Raw genomic sequence first — 22,749 nt, 5'->3', positions numbered from 1 at the left:
GTTATTGATGAGCAGAATTGTTGTTTATGTACAATACCTGTAATACTAATCCCTGACAGTTTTCAGGCAGTCTTCAATCAAAACAGTTTAATTTCAGAACAAAGCAAATCCAAAAAGACAGTACAGAATGCAATCACATGCAAACTGCAGGCACAATCTTGAACAAGCAATACTATAGATCAAATCCGACAGGACTTATGGAATTATGGAATAACATGAGTAACAACGCCCAAAATGCAAGTTTACATAGGTTATATACATAGCAAAGCCAGCCTTTCTTTCTTGGAGTCGCACCATGGAGAACACTTTTAGCTGAAATGTTTGTAGATCAAAACCAGCTTCAGCTGACTTGACTGTGTTTTGCACCTGTGATCAAAATCATCATTTTAATTAGCAAATCAAATCATGCATAAACAAGGTGCTCTGCCCAAGGCTACAACTGTCCTTTGAATCATAAAATAACCGGTTTGTTATCTTGTCTATTTTAGACAAGAGACAATGATGTATCCGTCCTTTGCCATTTAAACAGTTTGTAGAATTGTCACAATTAATATAAATCCTAACAGTCTTCATATCCCCACTTTGAACCTTTCACAAACAAACAGGTGCACACAAATTTAGAGTAGCAGTGTGGCGGGCCTGTCTCAGGTTGTCAGATCCTTTCCGTCATGGGATTTTCTGTCACCTACATTCGGCTCAGCATATTGCCACGAGGTTTATAACAAAGACTTCACTTGCCTTTTCTGAAGGTCTCCAACATGATTAGAATCATAAACAGCACTATTACAGATGCTCCGCTTCCTTGAACAACCAGTCCCAATACATGTCTTGACGTAGTCAGTTTTCATTATTTTCATTATTTTCATTATTATTTCATCATTTTTAGTATTTGTCATGCAAATCCAAATCTTTCATGTAATATAACTGTCTATCCCCAATATTCATTGTATAATTATTCTATATACAAAACGCATGACTCGGGGGCTGACATTGCACAACTTCAGCAGTTAATTGAGTATATCTAGAATGAATACAGTAAATATTTTTTTCCAATTAAGCTTATATCATTATATCCATGTTTTAATGGCTCGATTGAATAAAGACATTCATTATTAGTTTGATTAGTAGCATTAACATTCTTTCATCCACATCCCAGATAGGACTTTAATCAATCACCTGGACACATAATTATAGTGATCTCCATATTACAGCCCTCTAAGTTTTAAACTTCTAATTCCTGTGTCGCATTATGTATTATCATGCCATGTCCTCTGTGAACTTTAACTGTCGTATCATTATGCAATATCCCCATGTTAATCAAGTTAGTATTTACATATACATCACTCTGTTCATACACAGGTATAACCATAACAAAGGCTAATTTCTTACTGGTACGATTGTTTCAATGGAATGGTTGTAATGTTCTTAACTATGTGTTCAAATTTAACAGGTAATTCACACTCTCATACTTTTTACATGTACAGATCCCGTCTGTGATATTATTTTGTGTACTGTTTCTGCAAGCAGTTGTATTATCAGCTCAACTCTACTACCATCAGCACTGCTATATTGCCACTCCAATGTGTCTTGTTTCTACTGGACATGGAACACAATTTTTCCCAATTACTCACAAAAGCATTCCTCTGTACAGTTACTGCATGTTTTGTTTTGGTCTCATAGGGATTGCACTAAATCAGTATTGTACCACTTTACATCAGACCATGTACATACTGCTACATTACTCCCTACCATTTCCTGTGTATCTTTTTGTACAGTTTTTTCAAATATCTTTCATGTCTTCTTTTTTATTAAAATGTTTAGGGAACCTATTAGCTATTAAATCAGTTTAAAAATCCTGCATCAGTGTTTTCATATGTCCTGCAGCAGCCAAGCAAGATTATTGTTGGGACAGTTTAAATAGTTTTTCCATAACGTCTGTTTAATTCCATCTGTGCTTGCTTATGCTTAATGATAATTGCATTTACTTGGCTAGTTAACTTAGCCCGTTCTTACAACAAACTACCCAAATTTGTTTTTATGCTGTTCATGTATCACTTTATCAAACATATTTGATGTGCATTGTAGATGGAATTTCCTCAAACCAAACATTCCTTCCAGATCTCCAAATATGCTTTTCCTTTTCTATTTACTGGGCGTGCCCCTTAGTGCCACCACTTCCCATTCTCTTTGTATTATATCCTCATATGGTTTAGCTATAGCAGAATGATTTCTACAAGCATCAATCCATTGAGTACTTAGCTACGATACATTTAACACCACAATTCCCATTTTACATTATTGATGTAGGTATGTGGATCAGGTGCCATTATTATCCTATTAGGTAGCATGGGCCACATTTTAGGCCACATTTTTACACATGGATGTTCATTGGTTATTTTCCATCCAAAATTACATTGACATTCATGTCTTCCAGATGTATTTACACAATTTTGGTTGTTGCATAGAGGTGCTGTGTTACATCCAGTGTTCATAGGGCAGGTTATGTGTCCTTTCCCATTCTGGTATGTTTCCCAAGTTCTGTTGTTCTGGTTGCATGTTGCTGTTGTCACGTGGTTGATGAGCAGGGGGATGAGGAGCCGCCCCCCTGGGTGCCATGTTGTTGGCTTCATTGACCTGGAAAGAGTGTGATATCTACTCTTTGCTAATGTCTGTGGATACTTCTTTTAGTTGATACCATTTACCCACTACCCCTTGTGTCTATTTTTTCTTCCCTTTGAGTCAGGATTTTTATCCTTGGTTCTCAATTTAACTACAGTTTTGCCAAACAGATCCACTACCACATGTGGGCCTTTCCAATTGGCTTTCCAGGGGCCCTTCTGCTCATAGTTTTTTACCATGGCCATGTCTCAAAGTTCAAGTTCTTCTCCTCGCTTTATGGTTTTATCATAATTGTACCTCGGTACGTTCCCTATTGTATTGGTCACATGCTCATATATTGCAGGCAACTGTGTCATCATGTCTATGTATTTGTGAGCAGACCAAGCATGCTGCATCAGGACAGACACATCTAACAGCAAATGTTCAGGTAACCCAATTTTTCTCCTGTCATCACTTCGTTAGGACTGTGTCCTGTTGATTTGTGTTCTGTTGCCCTTACTGCTTGCAAAATGGCCGGTAATACTGTACCCAATTTTTTTTTTTTTTCCAAAACCATTTTTTAAAAATTGTATTTTAGGGTGCGATTCAATCTCTCAGCATACCCGATGACTGCAGGTGGTGAGCAATATGTAGCTTGTGTTGAATACCCAATATTTCCATCACTCACAGACTGTCACTCGTGAAAATAGTGCCTCTGTCACTTTCCATTAATAACGTCAGACCCCACCTGCAATACACTTGTTCCCATAAGACCCTTGCTATGGCTCTAGCTGTGGCAGCCTTACTACAACTCACAACTTCTGGTGAGGTGGTAAAGAAGTGCAAGGTATTATTTGTAATTTCTAGCGAATACGATCATCTGATTTTTATATCCGAATACATATCAAAAAATATTTGTTTGACTATTCAGATAGTTGTCCCAGGTCTAGTTAGAATAAGGGGAAGGAAGTGCAGTTGTTCTGGGAAGGGCTGTAATACATTGTTGCATCATATCGTCAGACCACTGTGCGTGTGCAAGGGAAAGGGGATCATTTGACTCTATAGTAGAATTAGGATAAATGGAGGCTGGGGAAGTGTAGAGTGTTTCAGTCAAGGCAGCTTCTTTGGCCAGTGCACCAACCTTAATATTACTGTCAGCCTCTTTTGATTAAGAAGCGTGATCCATCAACATACACTGAAGTACCCGTAGAAACTGGTATAGTTGTGAAGGGAGAGTGTGGGTGTGTCAGTGAAAGGTGTGTGCAATCATGTGGGGTGCCAGTATCAAGGCGGAGAGAAGCATGGTGATGGGTACATGTTTGCATGAAAGACTACGTTCTGATAATGACAGAGTCCAGCGTGAGACGTGTATTAGACATTCCTTTAAGACGACCATTTAAAACTTGCGTATGAGTGTGTGTGTTCAATGTGTACAGCAATAGGAGCAAAACATACAATAAATTCTAAATGTAAGCCTAATAGACTAGAATAGGTGTTGGATACATGAGTCAAAAGCTTGTTCAACTGCAGTCAACAATCTGAAGGCATAAGCGACTGGACGCATCTTGGTATTTACTTCCTGTAACAAAACTTCAGCACAAAGGGCTCCCGAGTGGTGCATCTGGTAAAGGCACTCTGCCCGGAGTGCAGGATGTTCCCTATAGCTTGGAGGTCGCCGGTTCGAGTCCAAGTTATGCCACTACCGACCATGGATGGTAGTTCCCAGGGGGTGGCGCTATGGTAGCAGAACCCTCATGTGATAGACAGGATCACAGAATAACATAAAACACAATTCATAAGTAGCATACTTTTTTTTTAATGCTTCATTACATTATGACAAATTCAATGAGAAAGGGCTCTTTCCTACATAGACAGGAACACAGAATAACATCAAGCAAAAGTAGCATACGTTTTTATTTTAACCCTTTGTGATCCTATATCGGATCAGGTCTGACATTACAATTTTCCCTTTCTAGTCTGAATAATAAAAAAGATGTCAAGCACAGGTCTCTAATCGTTTTTTCTCCAGAAAGCAGAAAGTAGAGAAAACCCTTCAATGGCCGAGTGAGACCAATAGTAGCCGAGAGAAGCCAAAAAAAAGGGGGCGATCTGAGCAACGAATAAAATAATGACTTGGATAGCATTATTGAGGAGTTTGGTGATAAAATGAGTGATCAGGAGAGGATTTATCAGTATGCACTACTATGAAGAGGTATGTGATAAATACAGTGAACAAGGGGTGGGGCTTGGCTGGAGATACAGTACTGAGTGTCCTCTTGGTATGCAGTGCCTTTTAAACCTTTTAAACAGTGCGTGTAAAATAAACAGCACATGTGAAAATAAATTGGACCCGATGTGCCTGACAGGCGCTAAATAAATGGACCGCTAAAGGTTAAATGCTTCATTACGTTATTACAAATTTAATGCGAAAAATGACACTTTCGTTCCGCGATCAGCTTCAGAACACTAGGTGTGACAGCAGACCAGAATGATTCCAGATTTGCTTTATTAATTAATTCAGTGTTTAGCAACGACGATACCTGCAAACATACTACTGGTTCTAGTTGCTGCTTTGTCGATTGCGGGAAGCATTTGCTTTGCATGGTATGAGAAATCACCATCGGGGTTGATTGAAAACGGACCATGGACAAAAATAATACGTTCCTGGGAATGCTGAAGTTGTCAAAGCGAGCACTGAAACTGTCTTTCATACATTTTTTGGGCGAGGGGAAGGGGGGTTTTGCAAGTGGCCCGCTCGGTCATTTGGTCCGCTGTCAAATTTAATTGCCTACCACTGCCTTAAGAGATTCAAAAGCATTTTGATGTTTGGTTTCCCATACCAACACATATTTGCCTTTCGTGGAACCTTTCAATAAATCATAAAGAGGTTTAGGTTTTGCTGCGAAGTCCTCTATGAATTCTCGATAAAAGTTAACCAGTCCTAAAAAAAAGAACGTGAAGTAGTTACTGAAGTTGGTGCAGGCAGCTGCTGAACTCCACCTTATGTTTGTCAGGAGACCTACTTCCCTTTTCAATGAGCATACCTAGAAAAGTAACAGATGGTTGTATTAGTTGTGCTTTTTTAGTATTTAATTTAAGCCCTGCATTTTCCATAATTGACATGAGCTCTTCCAACAATAGCAGGTGTTCTTCCTCTGTTTCTGTTTGCAAGAAAAAATTGTCAACATACTGTATGAAGCATTGGGGTTTAGAAAAACAGGATAGAATTTTAGCAAGTATTTCCTGGGGGAATTGTGGGAACCCTGGGGAAGATAGTTTCATCTGTACTGTGTGTCTACAAAGGTAAATGCATACTTATAACGAGATTCTGGTTCTCTATCAAGTACGAAATGTAAGCATTTCCTAAGAACTTTTGACAGTCGTGCCCGGTCCCGAGGGCATAACTGGACTGTAAACACACATATTGTCATCATTTTTCCTTTAATCCTACCTGAACGGGAGAGACTATGAACAAATAAGAATCAAGTTACTTATATCTGATTATTCACTTGTGTAATTACACAAATTAACGCGACTTTTTGTGAAGTGCTTAAGGTAATTACTACTTACACGTATTGTGCACTCAGCCATTTTTTTCATTATTCCAACAGCAGCCTTGTGCCCCGGGATCAAACAACCTTAAGTCAGCTGCTTGGTTCTCTCTCAGGTTGCGAGCTTTGTTTTGAAGTTTAAAAATAAAATTTCATTTTTTGTTATGAAAATTATATAAAATTAACGGTACTGAGTTGTTACTGTTTTGTGTAAGAAAGTAGTTATGCGGTGTGTAATTTTCTGTTTTTTTCCACAGAAATATGAAAAATATGAATGCAGCTGGGCTTAGCAGTCCTGACACAGTACTGGCTGAGTTGCTGCATGAGCACACTGCACAACCCGCCATCTGCTGTTCTCTTGGAACAACAAGATCTGCTTTTCATCGTCGCCTCTGAGGAGATCCAGAGTTACCCACCCCCACCCCCTGTGCACCTGGATTTTCTTTTCTTACACTCATCCAGCTACAGCTCTGGCTGTTACCCAATCTATGGGGACTTTGTATAGCATCCATGGTGCAGGGAAGCACTGCTTAATAACCTACGTGTCGGGTGTCAGAGGTTATCCTTAAGCGGGCTTACTTACGAAGCTGGCGCGTTCGCTGCATGGCTGGGTAACTATAACACTATTTTTGCAGCTTACCAAAACTATTTGCTATTCAGATCCCTCTCTCAGAACCACAGACCCACACCGCAACAGCTAGATGAGCTCCATCTTGTTAATACAAACCTGCTCTGTATCTCTAAGCTGAATGGACAGGCTGTGGGCAGGAATCTTGCAGCGCTGGTAGCTGCAAGACGACAGCTATGGCTTTCCCAATGTAGATGAGATGCTACAACGCAGTCAGTTTCCCAAGTGGCAACCCCCAGTGCACAAACCAGTGACAAGCTGGCGACCAAGGCCCCAGCAATCTCATAGATTGGCACAGCTGGCTGCTACGGCCAAAACGGGTTTTCATAGCTGCGCAACGGGGGAACTTTAACAAGTTTCGCCATCAGGCGCACAGGAAAAAGCCTCAGGCTAAGCCGAAAGCCAAGCACCAGCCCTAGCAATTTGCTGCCACAAGCCTAGGGGCCCTTTTAAGGGAGTCGTCTGGAGTATTGGTGTCAATGCACCACAGATAACTGGGTGCACACTACTGTAGAGACTGGCTATTCTCAACAATTCAAACATGGTCCCCCTTCCTTACAGGGCGTGACTGCTATGTTAGTCATGGACCCACGAGACACCATGGTGTTGTCCCATGAGGTGATAGCTCTGCTACAAAAGCGGGCTATTTGCACGGTACACCCTCTTCACCTGGAAAAGGGGTTCTGATCCAGGTACTTCCTGGTGCCCAAGCAGGATGGTGGCGTCAGACCAATCCTTGACCTCAGACATGTCAACCTGTATCTGAATCGACGGAGGTTCAAGATGTTGACCATGCAACCACTGTTACAGTCAATAAGGCCAGGTGACTGATTCACCACGGTAGATTGGAAAGACACTTATTTTCATAGCCCTATAAGACCAGGGCACAGGAGATATCTGCAGTTCACATTACATGGGACACCATACAAATTTCTGGTACTGCCATTTGGCCTCTTTCTAGCTTCCCGTGCCTTTTCAAAGTGCATGGAGGCTATTCTTGCCCCATTGAGACTCAGAGGCATCAGAATACTCAATTACCTGGCTCATTTGTGCTCAGTCTCCAGTGCAGGCAGAGACCCACACGGAACTTGTCAGTGACCACCTTCATTGGTTGGGCATGTTGGTGAATCGTGCAAAGTGCCAGCTCACACCCTCGCAGACAGCCTCCCATTTGGGAGTCCATCTGGACTCCAAGTCCATGCTGTCAACTATGTCAGACGAAGGTGCAGAGAATAATCGCTTGTCTGAAGCTTTTTCAGCTCAACAGAAAGCTCACAGTAGTGATGTTCCAGAGACTTCTGGGCTTGATGGCAGCAGCTTCCCAGACCCTTCCTTTTGCATATGCGCCCTCTCCAAGTCTGGTTCAATAGCAGAGTTTTTCAGCCCGAATTAAACCGTTGCTGCCTGCTGACAGTGTTTTGGAGCTGCAGGCAGTGTTTCTGGCCTTGCAGGATTTTTTTACAGGATGTCCAAGGGAGACACATGCTTGTCTGTATGGGCAACACTACTGCGGTGGCTTATATAAACCACTAGGGGGGCCTCAGGTCTCCCAGTCTCCATTGATTAGCCCGCGAGCTGTTACTTTGGGCTTATGATCACCTCCTCTCACTTCAAGCAGTACATTTGCCTGGGGTGAAAAACTGGGCGGCGGCCACCTCTCAAGGGGGGTCCCCAGTGCCTCAGAATGGAGGCTTTATCCAGTGGTGGTGAGCCTCATTTAGCAATAATAAAGAGAGCACAGATAGACTTCTTTGCTCCCAGGAATAGACCAATTGTCCCCTTTGGTTCTCCACTGGGGAGGCATTGTGACATCCCAAACCATCGAGCCAGTGGCTCTGGGTCTGTCCTCTAAACGTCAACATTTGAGCCATCTGGGGTTATCTAATAGAGTCATTGACACCCTGCAGAATACCAGAGCAGCATCCACGAAATCCCACAAGTGGGTACAAGTGGAGCATTTTTCAGACGTAGAGCCTGTGTAAGGGTTTTGACTCCACAACCTGTCCCATGGCAGTTATACCGCAATTTTTACAGGACCTATTTGATGAGGGGAAATCCCCCTCTACATTAAAGGTCTATTTGGCAGCCAGTTCGGTTTGCCATATTAAAATGAATTCTGTCTCCTCAGGAGCTCGTTTCTTGGCTGGGTCATTTTTAAAAGGAGCTCGGCGGCTTTGGCCGCCTATTAAGGAAATTGTCCTCATTGGAGGCTTAGTGTGGTGCTTGAAGCATTTATGAAGCCCTCTTTTGAGCCCTTGCATTCAGCTAGGCTAAAATATTTATCATTGAAGGCGGCTTTCTTGCTTGTGATCACATCCGCTAAACAGGTGGGTGAGAAGCAAGATTTTCAATTGCAAAAGCCTGCTTAAATCTTGCAGAAGCTAGGACAAAGGTTACGGTTCGTACTGATCCTGTTTTTTTTTTTGCTGAAAACCATCTCGGCATTCCACATCAACCAGTTTGTGGAATTAGAGGCTTTCCATTTGGCTCCTTTCTGGTCTGACAGGGAGCGTCAGCTCCATATGCTTTGCCCAGTATGGGCGCTAGAGTATTATGTGGACAGAACACAGAGTTGGAGGCAGTCTGAACAATTTTTTGTAAAGCCCTGTCTAAGCAGAGGCTGTCTAAATGGATTACGGACACAGTCAAGCCTATGAGCAAGTCAACTTGCCCCCTCCAGAAAAGCTCACTGCCCATTCTACCAGGGACATGGATAAATACCCATTAGGTAATGGTTACATTTCTGTTTCAGGGAACCAGGGAGTGGTTTCACTGGGAGTGACCAAAAGCTGTTGGAAACATCAAGTGCACTGTAATAGCAAACAGAAGAGGAAAGTTTAGAAAGTGCATTAGGGGTGGATGCCACGACTGTAATTGATAGTTAATAGCCAAGAACTGTCTGGTTTCTTGACTGGTCTGATGGTAGCATTCACTGAGACAGGGACTAATAACATCCTGTCACAACAAGAAGTCCACTTTGCTTTGTACATAAGGGGCACAGCTTCATTTGGATATTAATATTGCTTAAAAGGGGGTGGATATTTACCAAGAATCTCATCTGGGTATTTTGTGTTATCTACTCTACCACAGTCATGTTTGTGAGTAGCAAATGCCATTATATGTTGCTGGAGCAGAGTGGTATAAGTTTGTGGGGAAGCTAAAAACAAAGCCTATAAAGCATACACGTCAGCTTCCTTAATAGCATATACAGCATGAGAATCAACAATACATACAGTGCTGTCTGCCTGTCCCTTTCAAATACATTGGTACCATATATAATTGATATCATCAATTATATAGCCCCTTTTTCTCATAACATCTGAGCCCAGAATGTTACATGTACCACTTGTAGAACTGAACCACATATGAGCTGAAATGCTGTTGCTGCCAGTGTACAGGGAAGGGAAGAAGATTGCACTGCCACTGAGATATTATCATTAAAGCCCTCAATCGTAATAGTCTTACAAGAAGCAGCAGCAGGAGGTGGATCAAAATATATAAAATTTAAGGACGCACCAGTATCAACTAACCACATGCTAAATTAACCTTTTAAACTAGCATTGACTAACAGGCTGACCATAACGATCTCTTTGTAAATTCGCCACCTTTTACACACATACTCATTTTCCCTTTGTTTATTTGGGTTGTAAGGAGGGGGTCTTCACCCTTTGCCTCTCCTACATCTTGGGATAGTGTTTGCCTTTCCCTTCATTTTTCCAAAAGACACTTTTTCTGTAGCTGCTGCTACAGGATGATGTATTTTATTAGCTGCATAAAACAGTGCATTTTATTCATGATGTCATCATACTGTGTGGTTGCTGAATACATGGATAGAGCTTGTCACAATTTGTGCACTGTTTTGAATTAAGAGCTGCTTATACGGCTGGTGGTTGTGATCTGCTCCATGAATGCCACTGGATGCCTGCCTTTGTCTCTTGTTATTACTTGTATTTTTGCCCAGTCTGTGATGGTTGTTCTGAGAAGGGTGATTTAAATGAGTCCTTTCAGCTTGATTTGCATTTTTACTCTTAACAGTGTCATCAAAGTCATTAGCGACGATTGTCCTAAACAGGTGTACAACAATACGCAGGTGTCAGCATCGGTTAGTCTATGTTGATCCACGACCATTTCCAAAGTACCCAAAAATACTAATGAGTCGTGTTGATTTGGGCAAAACATTCCTACTTGCTTAATAAGGGACTCTCACCCTTGGGGACAACAGTACAAATCTGTTAGAAGTGGTAGTTCTATCAGCATCTGTCCCTTCGCCAAGAGAGAGTCACAGTTTGGACCATCGGAGTCATAGGGTAGCCATAGGATAGTAAGTAGACTGTGCACAGGTTATCATGCAAATTCCATTCCTCATCAGGAAGGATTATGCCGTGCAGTACACGGGGAGTGCCCCGACTGCAGCAATGTGTCCTCCTGTACATCGTAACTTATTTTTCTTTTAACTGCCGAATCACAAACTTTTATCATCAGTTGTGCCTCTTGTCTCCCCTGCCTAAACAATCATAGACTCCTTGTACTTTATGTAACTCTTCAAGAGTCTTAACTTGCTTTTGCAATTCATAATTCTGTCTTTCTCTGCATTCTGCGTTCTCCGTTCTTAATTGCAACTGGATTGCTGCATTCAAAGCACTTTCCTGCATATTCCTTTTATTATATCACTAAAATTATAACACTGCCCTTCTGCTTCATCTTGTCCTTTTTTTAATATCTTTAGCATTGTTCTACATTTTTCAAACTTATCTTGGTATGCCTGACAACTTTCCTTCAATCCGTATATCACAAAAGCCAATTTTTGCTTCTTATTTTTCTGTCTCATGCGTGGGTCAGTTTTAAACAATTCTGTAACCTTTTTCTCAGGCTGACATTTTTTTCTTCAAATGATCTATCATGAATTCACAATGATCACCATTTTTTAAACGTATTTCATTACAACTTTCTCCAGTATTAATTATCACTCAACTTTTCAATTCAACAAATTGTTTAATACAGGGTGTGCACACTCTGAATTTAACAATCATCACAACACAAGAACTGGTCTAATTTCCTTTAATTGGCATGACTTTCTACTTACTAATGAATTTTTCAATGATGTGGATATACCTGGGCTTATATTCAATTGCCCTCTTTCTTAATCGCTCGATTTGTTCTCCCAATATTCAAGGAGTTTATATTCAATCACTCCTTATTATCTAAGATGGTTTGGATGTGTGACTAAGGTTTATATTCAATTACCTCCTATATGTACTAGACACAATTTGTGTTAATGTTAGGGATTCTGGTGTTTATATTCAATTACTCCTCATTTATTTTAGTTGATACAGTTCAGTCAACAAAGACAAGTCAATCAAGTTATAATTTCTGGCGCTGATATTCCCAGTGGGACAAATAGAATTATGCTTCAAGACTATCTAATCCTACTTCTGAGACATACTTCATATGTGAAATGTCGTTCTACAAAGTAGCAACCTATGGAGATTCAACAGTGTAATATTTCATGAGTCAGATGTGACATGAGCAGCTCCAAAACTTAATAGTTTGTATCCGGAAAAGGAACTTATCACAACAAACAGGAACTCCTTACATGTACCCCATGTGCCCGTCTATAGTGTTATTAGTGATTAACCAATATACTCACAAACTTCTGAGAAGCTGGTAGAAGTCACATCAGGATTCCATTTCGAATGTAGTCCCCTAGAAGGTCCCTTGGTCTGGGTTCAATATGCTTCTGGCTGGCTCACCACTGTGTAAGGTTTGTTTATTTCTTTTTTATTTATTTATTTTTATTTTAAATTTATCCGTCTCCAATTTTTTACCCCGGTTTTCTCCCCAGTTTAGTGTGCCCAATTATTATCTATATCTTCGGCTCACCGCTCGCAGGAAAAAACATTGAGTGAGAGAGAGTCCCGAAATACAAGTTTAGAGAGCTTATATACAGACCAAAGCCAGACCCCTTTTCTTGGACTCGTGCCATGGATGACACTTTTAACTTTGCCTGGCTTGACTGTGGTTAGCACCTGTGATCAAAATCTGCATTTTAATTAGCAAAGCAACTCATGCAGAAACAAGAGTCCTCCGCCTGAGGCTACAACTGCTCTTTAAAATCATAAAATAACCTTTTTGTATATAATCTTATCGCTTTTAGACAAGCAGGCACCATTTGCTGAGAGAGAGAGAGAGAGAGAGAGAGAGAGAGAGTTAAAGGCCGAATGGCCTCCTCTCGTTTGTAAACTGTCTTATGTTCTTATATTCTAATGATGTATCACTCCTTTGCCATTTTAAATAGTTATTAACATTGTCACAATTAATATAAAACCTTACAATGTTACACAGACACTTTGGCATATAAGTATGATAATTCCTATGTTCAAGGATAATTAGTAGGCACTCCTTCAATTTAATTATGCAAATAGCATAGTATCCGAGCCAATCGTATGTACCTTGCTGGGATGTTGTTTACAATTTTGTCTCTATCAACATTTGATTGAATAAAATGCAATTCGCAAAAATAAGTTTTCTGAGAATCTTGCCATGGTTTTCTATTCCATGTTGAACTCCTGTGTGATTTGTATTATTTGATAGATTTTGAGCTTAGCAATGAAGATTGTTTGCTATTACTCTTTCATTTTGATGCAATTTAACGAGTTCAATGAAGCACCCAATAAAGCAGTAAGTCAATTAAGCAGTTTTAATTCTCTGGTTGATTCAGATATGAAGTATGTTCCTTTCTTGATGAAACAACATTTTGTCCCTCATTGTTACCAGCTTATCCTCTTGCTGATAAACTTTATTATTCAGTGACCTGTATCATTGCAATGTTTTAGGTTGAGAAGAATAGTGATCCTAATAAGAAGCTCTGTAGTTTGCACAACACAAATATTTGTTAAGAATGTAAGGTCCCTGCTTATTTCTTATAATTAATATGCTGATATGTTCAATACATTTTTTGTTTGTTTTGTTCACTAAACAGTAATTATTGTTCAATACAAATCATTTTTGGTTATAGCCACATGACGGCTGTTCACATGTGGCTGAATCTTATGTTGAACAGACTGCGTTACAGAATATACAGTACTCTAACCAACATAGACTTTAATAGAATAATAATGTTTTCTGCCAGGTCTATACAGCAATGTTTTCTTTTCAGTTTCAGAACAATTAACGTCATAGCAAATATCATAAAATTACAAGGTGAAAAAACTATACAAACTATAGGCCAATTTGCAGTCTATCAACTTTGGCAAAAATTCTGGAATCATTGGTCAGGATTTCCATTACATGAGAGTAGATGTTGAACTTCATGCTGATTTGAACTCAGCTCTCGCCAAGATAAGCACCAGCTAAGACGTAGCTTTGCAGTAAACTAATGTGATCCATCTGCATCTCTATCCATTTGCACTGTTTTCCATCTGATGATGTAGATATCCTTCTGTCTGGTGTTGCTTGATGAACTCTAATGCTAGCTCCAGCGATCAGCTCATTTTGCCTCCCCAGCACATCAGCACACACAACGGCTATGATGCTGGCTCCGGTGATCAACCCAGTGTGGTCTCCCCAGAGCATCAGCATGACAACCGTCTGGATTGAACTAAGTAGGGTACATCTCTGGGGTCTTCAAGTGGGCACCTTCCATCCTCTGTGTTTCGTTGATTAGCCCAAGACACCTCAAGAGGGCTCAACAGTGATTCTGACGTGCCAGCGTCACCCCCCTCCATCCCCCACTGAGCTCAGCCCAGCTTACTTACCTGTACATCAGCGTTGCTTACTTACCTGTATATCAGTAGTAAATTGAAGTGTTGTTTAGAGGCAAATAATATTTTAGATAATATGTAGTCTGGCTTTAGGCAGAGTCATAGTACTGTATTTACAACATTGAAGGCGATGAATGACATCAAAATGGCTTTGGATAAGAGATCAACATGTGTGTCTCTGTTTATTGATCTGTCTAAAGCTTTTGATACTGTTTATCATCTACTACTTCTCAAAAGGTTACTAAATGCTGATATTGGATCATAAGCGGCTTGTGGTTTCAACATTACCTTATTAATCGGTCACAGATTGTTAAATATGGAAATTTGATGTCTAACCCTGTTTTGTTAAACTCAAGTATCAATTCTTGGCCCGTTATTGTTTGTATTATATATTAACAATATTGGCGATAACATTAAACCCTGTAAGAACCATCTCAATGCCGATGATACCATTCTTTATTCGTGCAATTCATCCCTAAACTTGGCAGTTAGTAATTTACAATCTGATTTAAAGCTTCTTTTAAATTTCAGTAAGACTAAAGCTATGGTGTTCTCTGCTGCAAGGAAAACTGCTCCTGTGACGCTAACTTTAGTTACTTTAGATCACAAGGACATTGAGTTTGTTGATAAATACAAGTATTTGGGTATCTGGTTGGATAAGAATCTGGAGTGTAAGGCTCATGTTGAACATCTTGCAAAAAAACTTAAATTTAGGTTGTGTTTTTTGTACAGACTGAAATCTTGTTTTTCTATGGAAACAAAAAAGAAGCTTATTGCTTGTATGCTTTTGCCACAAATTGAGTATTTAAGATTTAATATTCATCATTGTATATTATACGTTTTGGTAGGCTGGACTTCTTTGGCTTTACGTAAGTTGAAGCACTGGTATATTTTGGTATATAAGGCTATTCAATGTAAATTACCCTCTTATTTAAACTTCCCATAATAACCATAGCCTCAGATCTCATTCTTTTTTTGCATTTTAAAATCCCAAATGTGAGTACTGAGGCTGGTAAAGGATCCTTTGCTTATTATGCCTCATGGTCCTGGAATGAGTTCCAGTCCAAACTAAATCTGCAGACCCAAATATCTTTATTGCAATTTAAGAGTAAACTGCATAATTTTGTGACTGAGAGTTGTAATTCTTTTAGATATTTTTGTGTATTTTGATAATTGTTTTAAATGTGATTTGCCTGTGTCTTAATTATATTTTATTGTGTATTTTTTCTTGTTGTCCAATTAAGTTGCTGCTACCTGCTTGGCTAGGTTTCATTCGTAAAAGAGGTTTTAATCTCAATGTGACTACCTAGTTAAATAAATAAATAAATAAATAAATAAATAATAATAAAAATAAAAATAAATAAGTAAATAAATAATAAGGCCATATAATTAGACTTACTGCACATCCAGGAAAGTGTCCCCATACATATTCTGGCAACCACAGGAATTATTATTCTATTTATGTGTGAGTAATAAATAAATAAACAAATTAGTAAACAACATGATGCTGCTACTGTGAGAACTGCCCAATAAGGATATTAATACAGATTGTCATGTGACAGTCATGTGTAAGGCTAATCTTAATTCATGGTAATGTAATTTCTTAAAATCAATAAAATCATTTGGTTTGTCCAGACCATTCCATAAATAGTTTTGTTAAAATTTGCCTAAAAAAATCTAATTTAAAAAAAGGCTCATAGACTTCTTTCCTATATGTATTTCAATTCAGGTCTAACTAAAAATATACATGTGGTCACCCAATTTGTATTAAAACAAGTAAATAAATGAAAACAATCTTGTAATTAATTATTAATATTTCAGAGTGGTATTTTCGTGACCAAATGTTCCGTTTTCCCACAAACTGAGTAATCTGAAAAGACAATGATCTTATCAGCCGATTAAGAAGACACACACTCATTTGCATTTTAAAGGAACAGTTTTTTTTTTTTTTTTATTTAATCTCAAAATCTGAAAGTGTATTTAAACTGGGTTTCTTTCTGTAACAATATAATGAAACATGATACTGTACCACACCACTGAACTGACATCAAATTAACTCCAAACTAACAAAATCTAAACCCTCTCCAGTTGCATTTATTATTGCATAGATCATTCAGTTAAAATAAAGGATAGCAACCTGTTCCATGTACAATAACTTAATAATAATAATAATAATAATAATAATAATAATAATAAATAATAATAATAATAATAATAATAATATTAGTTTACTTCTATTGTCCTAATCAATGTTGTTACAACCATTTAAAAACAATGTTCACAGCTATACCAGGATGATTCAACAGAAGCTGTGAGTACTTTCCTCAGCAGCTACTGTAGGTCAATACTTTCATCAAGATGGCTGGGTGTATGTGTACTTGTTTTCATGTCTGTGTGTGTCTGTTTATTCGTATATGTATTAAAACACAACAGAGTTCCACTGTCCTCCCAGGCCAGCTGGCAGAATATAATACATGTACTTCTTAAGGATTTTGAATGAATGTATGTGTGTTTCGACTATATAATGTATCCATTTATTACTGGCATCACCTACAAAAAATAGGAAAAATTCTTAGTTCCAAGTTGCAATTTGATTGGCTAGCCTAACAGTCTGTCAAGATTATGACTGGGAACCTCATAACTAAAGCATTTTAGGTCAAATGTACACATTTAACACTAGAACTGCCGGACATACATATTTAACTACCGGAGTGGTCTTTTAAACCGCTATATTAAATGCGTGCAGGGTTGCATGCAACAAAACTGTGCTGTGTTAAATAAAATTAAGTACAGCCATGATTACCAAATGCAATAATTTTGATGTATCCTGATGTTTTTTAATTTTAAATTTTTTTAAACAATATAGTAAATGGAGATGTAACATCAGACAGTACAGTTTTACATTGTAGTCAAAACAGTGTGTTTATTTTAACATACCAAACATAATGCTTACCTGGAATTCTGATTTCCTCCCATACATTTTCCCATAATTTCTTTGTATTCTTTATCTAGATATTTCTTGTGCTGCTTATCATAAAGAACATGCTATCGCTGCACTGCTATAGACATTACCCCATCTTGCCTGAGATATTAGGAGGGAAAATGAGCAGGAAGACAAGGGAAGCAGGGAAAAAAAAGAAACTTTAAATCAGAAATCAAAAAACAAACAAATTTGAACTGTCAAGATTTTGATGACCAAAACCAGCATCACTGAGAATGAAGTGTTAAACATCCAGGAGCCCTTAAAATAAACAGACCCCTGGGCCGAAGGGAGGTCATATTGTATGTGTGTGACACCATTCTTGCAGCCTGCTTGGTACACATGATATACACCAGGCTTGGAGGTGGTGTTGGAAGGGGAGTTATGACTGGTTGCATTGTGTAAAATGTTGCACATGTGTGCAAATGCTAGGCTATAAAATGGGGTGACTTTTTAGCAGCAGGTGCTTACAACTGTGCAGGAGTAGAGAATTACAGTGCCCAGATTTGTTTGTTTAAGTGTTTTATTTTATTTATACAAGTGTTTTTTCTGTTTACCTGTCTTTCATTTTGTGCCTGAGTTCAACTCTGTTGGCTAGTCAAAGGTAATTTCCATCTCCAATCTTGCAATAGCTGGTTTGCTACACTATTATTCCATAACTTTATTTTTGTTTTGTAATATAATTGTGCACAACAGGACTACCTTAAAAAAAGTGTTCAGACGGTCCAATGGTGTAACTTACAACTCTTCAAAGGATGTAACTTACAACTGTTCAAAATGTGTATTATTTAACTGTTCAAAAGATGTAAAGGTAAAACTGTTAAAAATGTGCACTGTTCAAATGTTCAAAAGATGGAACGTACAACTTTAGTTTGTGCAATCAACACAGACATGGCCAGTGCTTGCCACACGCTGCCTTATTGCACACGACACAGCTGTCATGTGTCTGGTCTACTATATCAGCTACAACCTTCATGGAATTATAAAACCTCTGGGATCATCTTTGCATCATTCCCCATGGCAAAACGTTTTTTCTTGGTTTGCACTTGTAGACTGTAGAGTGCAGGCCTTCTGCGTCCACAAGTTGATGCACGGCCCGTTGATTGACCTCTATCTAAAGTAAGTAATACCTGCCTCCCGGGTGGTAACAAAAATCTAACTTGAGTATACAGTTGTGGCTGTGGCTGTCCCAAAATTTCTGCAACTTCGTTATCACTTTCACTGACACTATCAGTAACCTCATTGTGATCACTGTAAGTTTCATCACTGTCTTAGTCTGGTGCACTGATTCGTCTTCCAATAACTCTTGAAAGTACTGCAAGACTTGCTGTGCAGTCCTATGTTGTGTTTGTCTATTCATTTTCACTAGACAGTAACTATTTCTGCAGTTGTTAAATAAATCACTTGTCTGAAAAAGTATCCTGCTGTAGCTATTTAAAATAAACACGAAGCTTTCAAGTTCAGCAGCTCGAGCACGCGCACTAAGCCAAACCCATGTTTTTACTATGACGGTGAAAATGACAGCTCCAGTAGTTTTAGATATAGCTTATTATATCCTCATAAGTTTCTGCAACCCTGGGTCTACTGATGCTTTGAGATGTTTAATACATATACAGTGCTCACCTGTTATAACGCTACACGTTATAGTGCGGAATCGGTTATAACACGGTAGGGTCGTGGCTCCCATTTGCTCCAAAACACCATTGCAGTAGCTCTTTTATACTCGTTATATTAAGGCGGAACACAAATCCCACGGTTTTGGAACTATGGCTCCCTACTATAGCGATACAAAGGATAGGCATTGTGTTTAGGAAAAGTCCAAAAAGCACAGACGCCTAGCTGCCAAATCTGTGGAGAAAAATGCATTAAAAAAAAAAAAACGGCTTGTCTGGTAGTTCTAGTGTTAAAACACAAAATAGATAAAGCTGTAAAAATAATTATTATTCAACCTTCTCTGTCATATCCCCAAATATAACAGAAAAAAGGTTATTTTCTCCGAGTTAAGTGATACTTTGTTAACTTCATTAACAGGAGTACAGCAAATACAAATAAATCATATGTATCAGGATGGTACTATTTTTCATTTTTGTTTCATTTTCAGCAGGCAAGCAGAATAAAGATGTAATCACAAAGTAATCACACAGTAGCCAGCTAGTGCTTCCTGGTCTTGCTGCCCACTGTGGTGCAGGTAAACAAGTGTAGGCATTTTATTTTTTAAGTTTACTTGAGTATTCATATACTTAGAATAAAAGCAAACCACCCTCTATATACATTTTTTTTCCTGTGACAAATATGTTCTCCCTGCATCAGCCTTAAATTATACAATCTTTCCTAGCTCCCCTTGTTTTTTTTTAATATTTGTATTATTACCAATAGATATAGTAATGTTCCTACCCATTATTCAGCCAGTGTCTTATATTAGACACATCTTTACCAGTGTCAATCCAAAAGTTGCCAGTGGGATAATACTGAGACAGGAGTGTAGCAGCTACCAATTACAAAAATGCAGTCAGTACAGTTGTTGTTTTAATAAAATTAAAAGAAAGAACCTTAAAATAAAAAAGAGTGCAGCTTTCACAGCAGTAGAGAGGTTCAAACTTTGAAAACATGAGAAGTATAACAGTAAATTGGGCCCGCTTGTGTGATGTTATTCCATCACTTCTCCAAGGATGCTCAGCAGCCTAACATTAATCAATACAAATGGATGTCTTTTCTTCTTCTCAGACAATGACTTGATTGTTTCCTCCTCCCTGAATGAAAGCAGGCTGCATCTTTGAAATATATAACCATTGAAAATGAAAGAAGGCAGAAACATCCACCTTTGTACCTCAGAAAAAAGCCAGCATATAAGTTATTGGCTCCTTATTTCGCTGAAGATTTGACCACTTGCTCGTACGGAGGAGGCGGCTGGTTGCAGTAGGATGGAGGGGGTGGGTAGGACGCATTGAGATGTGGGGAACTGGGCTGCACCTGGAAGGTCGGAGTAATGGGATTCACCACAGGTCCTCCAAGGTTACCATAGTGCTGCATGCCTGGCTGCTGGGAACCTGCTAGAGACAGGAACAGTATACGTATGTCATTTAGAATTAAGGCTCTGTTCTCAAACACTTTATTATTGCTGTATATTCTAGTTAGTAAATGTTAGATTTTTGCTCATTTTAAGAACATGTTTTACTAACAGTTTTAAGAATTAGAAATATAATACTCCCAAGTTTTTTTTCCAGCTGAAAGATGTATCAAATATGATTTTAAAGCCATTGCAGGTAATCTCAATGTAACAGGGGCTATGGATGGTACTCAAATTGCATTAAGCACTGTGACTTCTATAAACTGTTTCTAATAAAAATAAGGGGACATATTCTGCTAATGTCTCAGACTCTGTCACAAAATAGCTTGTGGTAAAGTCAGACTGGGAAGAGGATGGACACACAGTCAGTACTGCTGGGTATGAAAGCACTGCTTATGAGTTTTAATTATAAATAAACAAATGGTTTTAACAAAACACAAAATAAATGGCACGGTGGCCAAAACAAATAGACCAACAAAACAAGTATCGTGCTGGTATATAATCAGCACCCATAGCAATTGTTATTTTTAAGCTTTTAGTTTCTCTTTTACTCATGTCTCGTTCCGCCTCTGAATATACTCTCGTCCATCAGCCAAAGCTGCAAGCTTTTATATTGATGTGGCTGTCCTCAAACAGCCAATCAATTCACAGACCCCCCCCCCCCCCATTATCTTAAGTGCCATTAATATTTGGGATCGGCACACAATTATATAATGTTTAGTAATAGCAGAGAAACACTTAGCAGAGATAAGGCTGACTTGTGGGTAAATGGTGGTAAAAATAGTTGTTTTTGTTTTGGTCTAACCAAGCATTTTAAAATAAATTGTATTTAATGTATATCTTACAGAGCACTTAAATTGGACTTTTACTCTCTAGGTTCATCACTGTTAACGAACCCCACAATTAAGTAGTAAAAGGTAATTAAAGTGTTTAGTTTACAGCATAGTTGAGTTTATTGGATAGAAAGTCGCATGTCTGGATGGTAAACAACTGCATGTTGGATAATTCTAACTTGTCATTGAACATTCACTTCTGTTTTGGGCGTTCTTACCAAATGATCTTGACTCAACACTTCTAGAAAGAAATGAATATACTTTGCCCTTCGTAGCCTGGCTCTGCTTGCTCTGGAGTTATTCTAGTTTATTTAATGTAGGCTTTTACTGGTTTGCAGAATTAGCTATTACAGACCTGTAGTTTCAATTGAATGTAACTTTTTAGCCACAGAAACACATTAAAATTACATCTATACATCTATTATTATATTGTATTGTAAATGGAATAACATGATCTTGCAGATTTCCATACAGCATGCATGCAGTAGTAGTTTACATTTAGAATGTCGTTACAGAAACTATTTTCTCTACATGTATGTTTCATGGCATGAATGCCTCTGAAGAATGACCTTGTACACCATATATATTGAAATAAAAACCAGCAAAAAGCCACTGTAATAGAGTACTGCATTTCTACAACTTTATGTTCAAAATGTATACTATGGCCACAAACACATGCAGTATTGTACAGTTATTTTAATGAAATCACCTTTTTAACAAATCTAATTAAGACAAACAGTATTTTCTTAGTAGCAGACTGTTTTACTGGTGCATGACTTGCCCATTGTTTGCTTAATTAGAGTATGTTTTGCATGAATTAAACAGAAACAGGTAATGGTAATTAATCATAATTGCACCATCAACACTGTAATATAATTAGCCATTCATGAGTTTGCAAACAAAATGAACAGCAAAGGAACCAAACTGACCAGCATAACACTAAGGTTTGAGAAAATCGAGAGATTTTGAAAAGATTGATGCCAAGTGGTATTTAATTACAGTGGAGCAGGCCTTTTGAGGGACTAATGAGAGCAGCAGCTCTGTAAATCATGGCAATTACACTGAGCTTGTACATCCTGCAGCCACCTATGATGAAAAGTTAGCCTTATATCTCTAGTCATTGACTGTTTTTCAGATTTAGTTGATGAAATTGCAGAAGTCGTTAGAAATGACATGAGAGAAAAGGTTTCCAAAGCGCTGTTTGTTGCCATAGAAGTTGACGAGTTAACAGATATGTCATGGCATCCAAACTGATTGGACTATAGGCAAAGATAAAAAGTGCCAGAAGCAACATTCACTCGTTCCTATGTCCATGAATTAAACATTGTGCTT

At 38.5% G+C, this 22,749-nt stretch overlaps 2 protein-coding genes across 3 annotated transcripts in view; one reads left to right on the top strand and one right to left on the bottom strand.

Annotated features, from left to right (window-relative positions):
- Positions 1–8,823, top strand: part of LOC121313087 (lanC-like protein 2) — a 59,550-nt gene extending 50,727 nt beyond the window's left edge. The window contains exon 10 of the mRNA XM_041245236.1: positions 6,407–8,823. Within this exon, the coding sequence (XP_041101170.1) occupies positions 6,407–6,414 (8 nt within the window). The 3' untranslated portion in view covers positions 6,415–8,823. The remainder of the gene's footprint in view (positions 1–6,406) is intronic.
- An 11,207-nt stretch (positions 8,824–20,030) lies between these two features.
- The window catches only part of LOC121313085 (vesicular, overexpressed in cancer, prosurvival protein 1-like), an 80,800-nt gene continuing 78,081 nt past the window's right edge, over positions 20,031–22,749 (bottom strand). Inside the window, exon 5 of one of the 2 annotated variants that reach the window (XM_041245233.1) lies at positions 20,031–20,564. In XM_041245233.1, the coding sequence (XP_041101167.1) occupies positions 20,380–20,564 (185 nt within the window). In that variant the 3' untranslated portion in view covers positions 20,031–20,379. Of the gene's footprint in view, positions 20,568–22,749 lie in introns of both variants that reach the window. The other variant, XM_041245232.1, reaches the window with a different exon arrangement.

Source organism: Polyodon spathula, chromosome 3 (genome assembly GCF_017654505.1).
Source record: "Polyodon spathula isolate WHYD16114869_AA chromosome 3, ASM1765450v1, whole genome shotgun sequence".
Taxonomy (NCBI): Eukaryota; Metazoa; Chordata; class Actinopteri; order Acipenseriformes; family Polyodontidae; genus Polyodon; species Polyodon spathula.
This window is presented reverse-complemented; position numbering and strand designations above follow the sequence as displayed.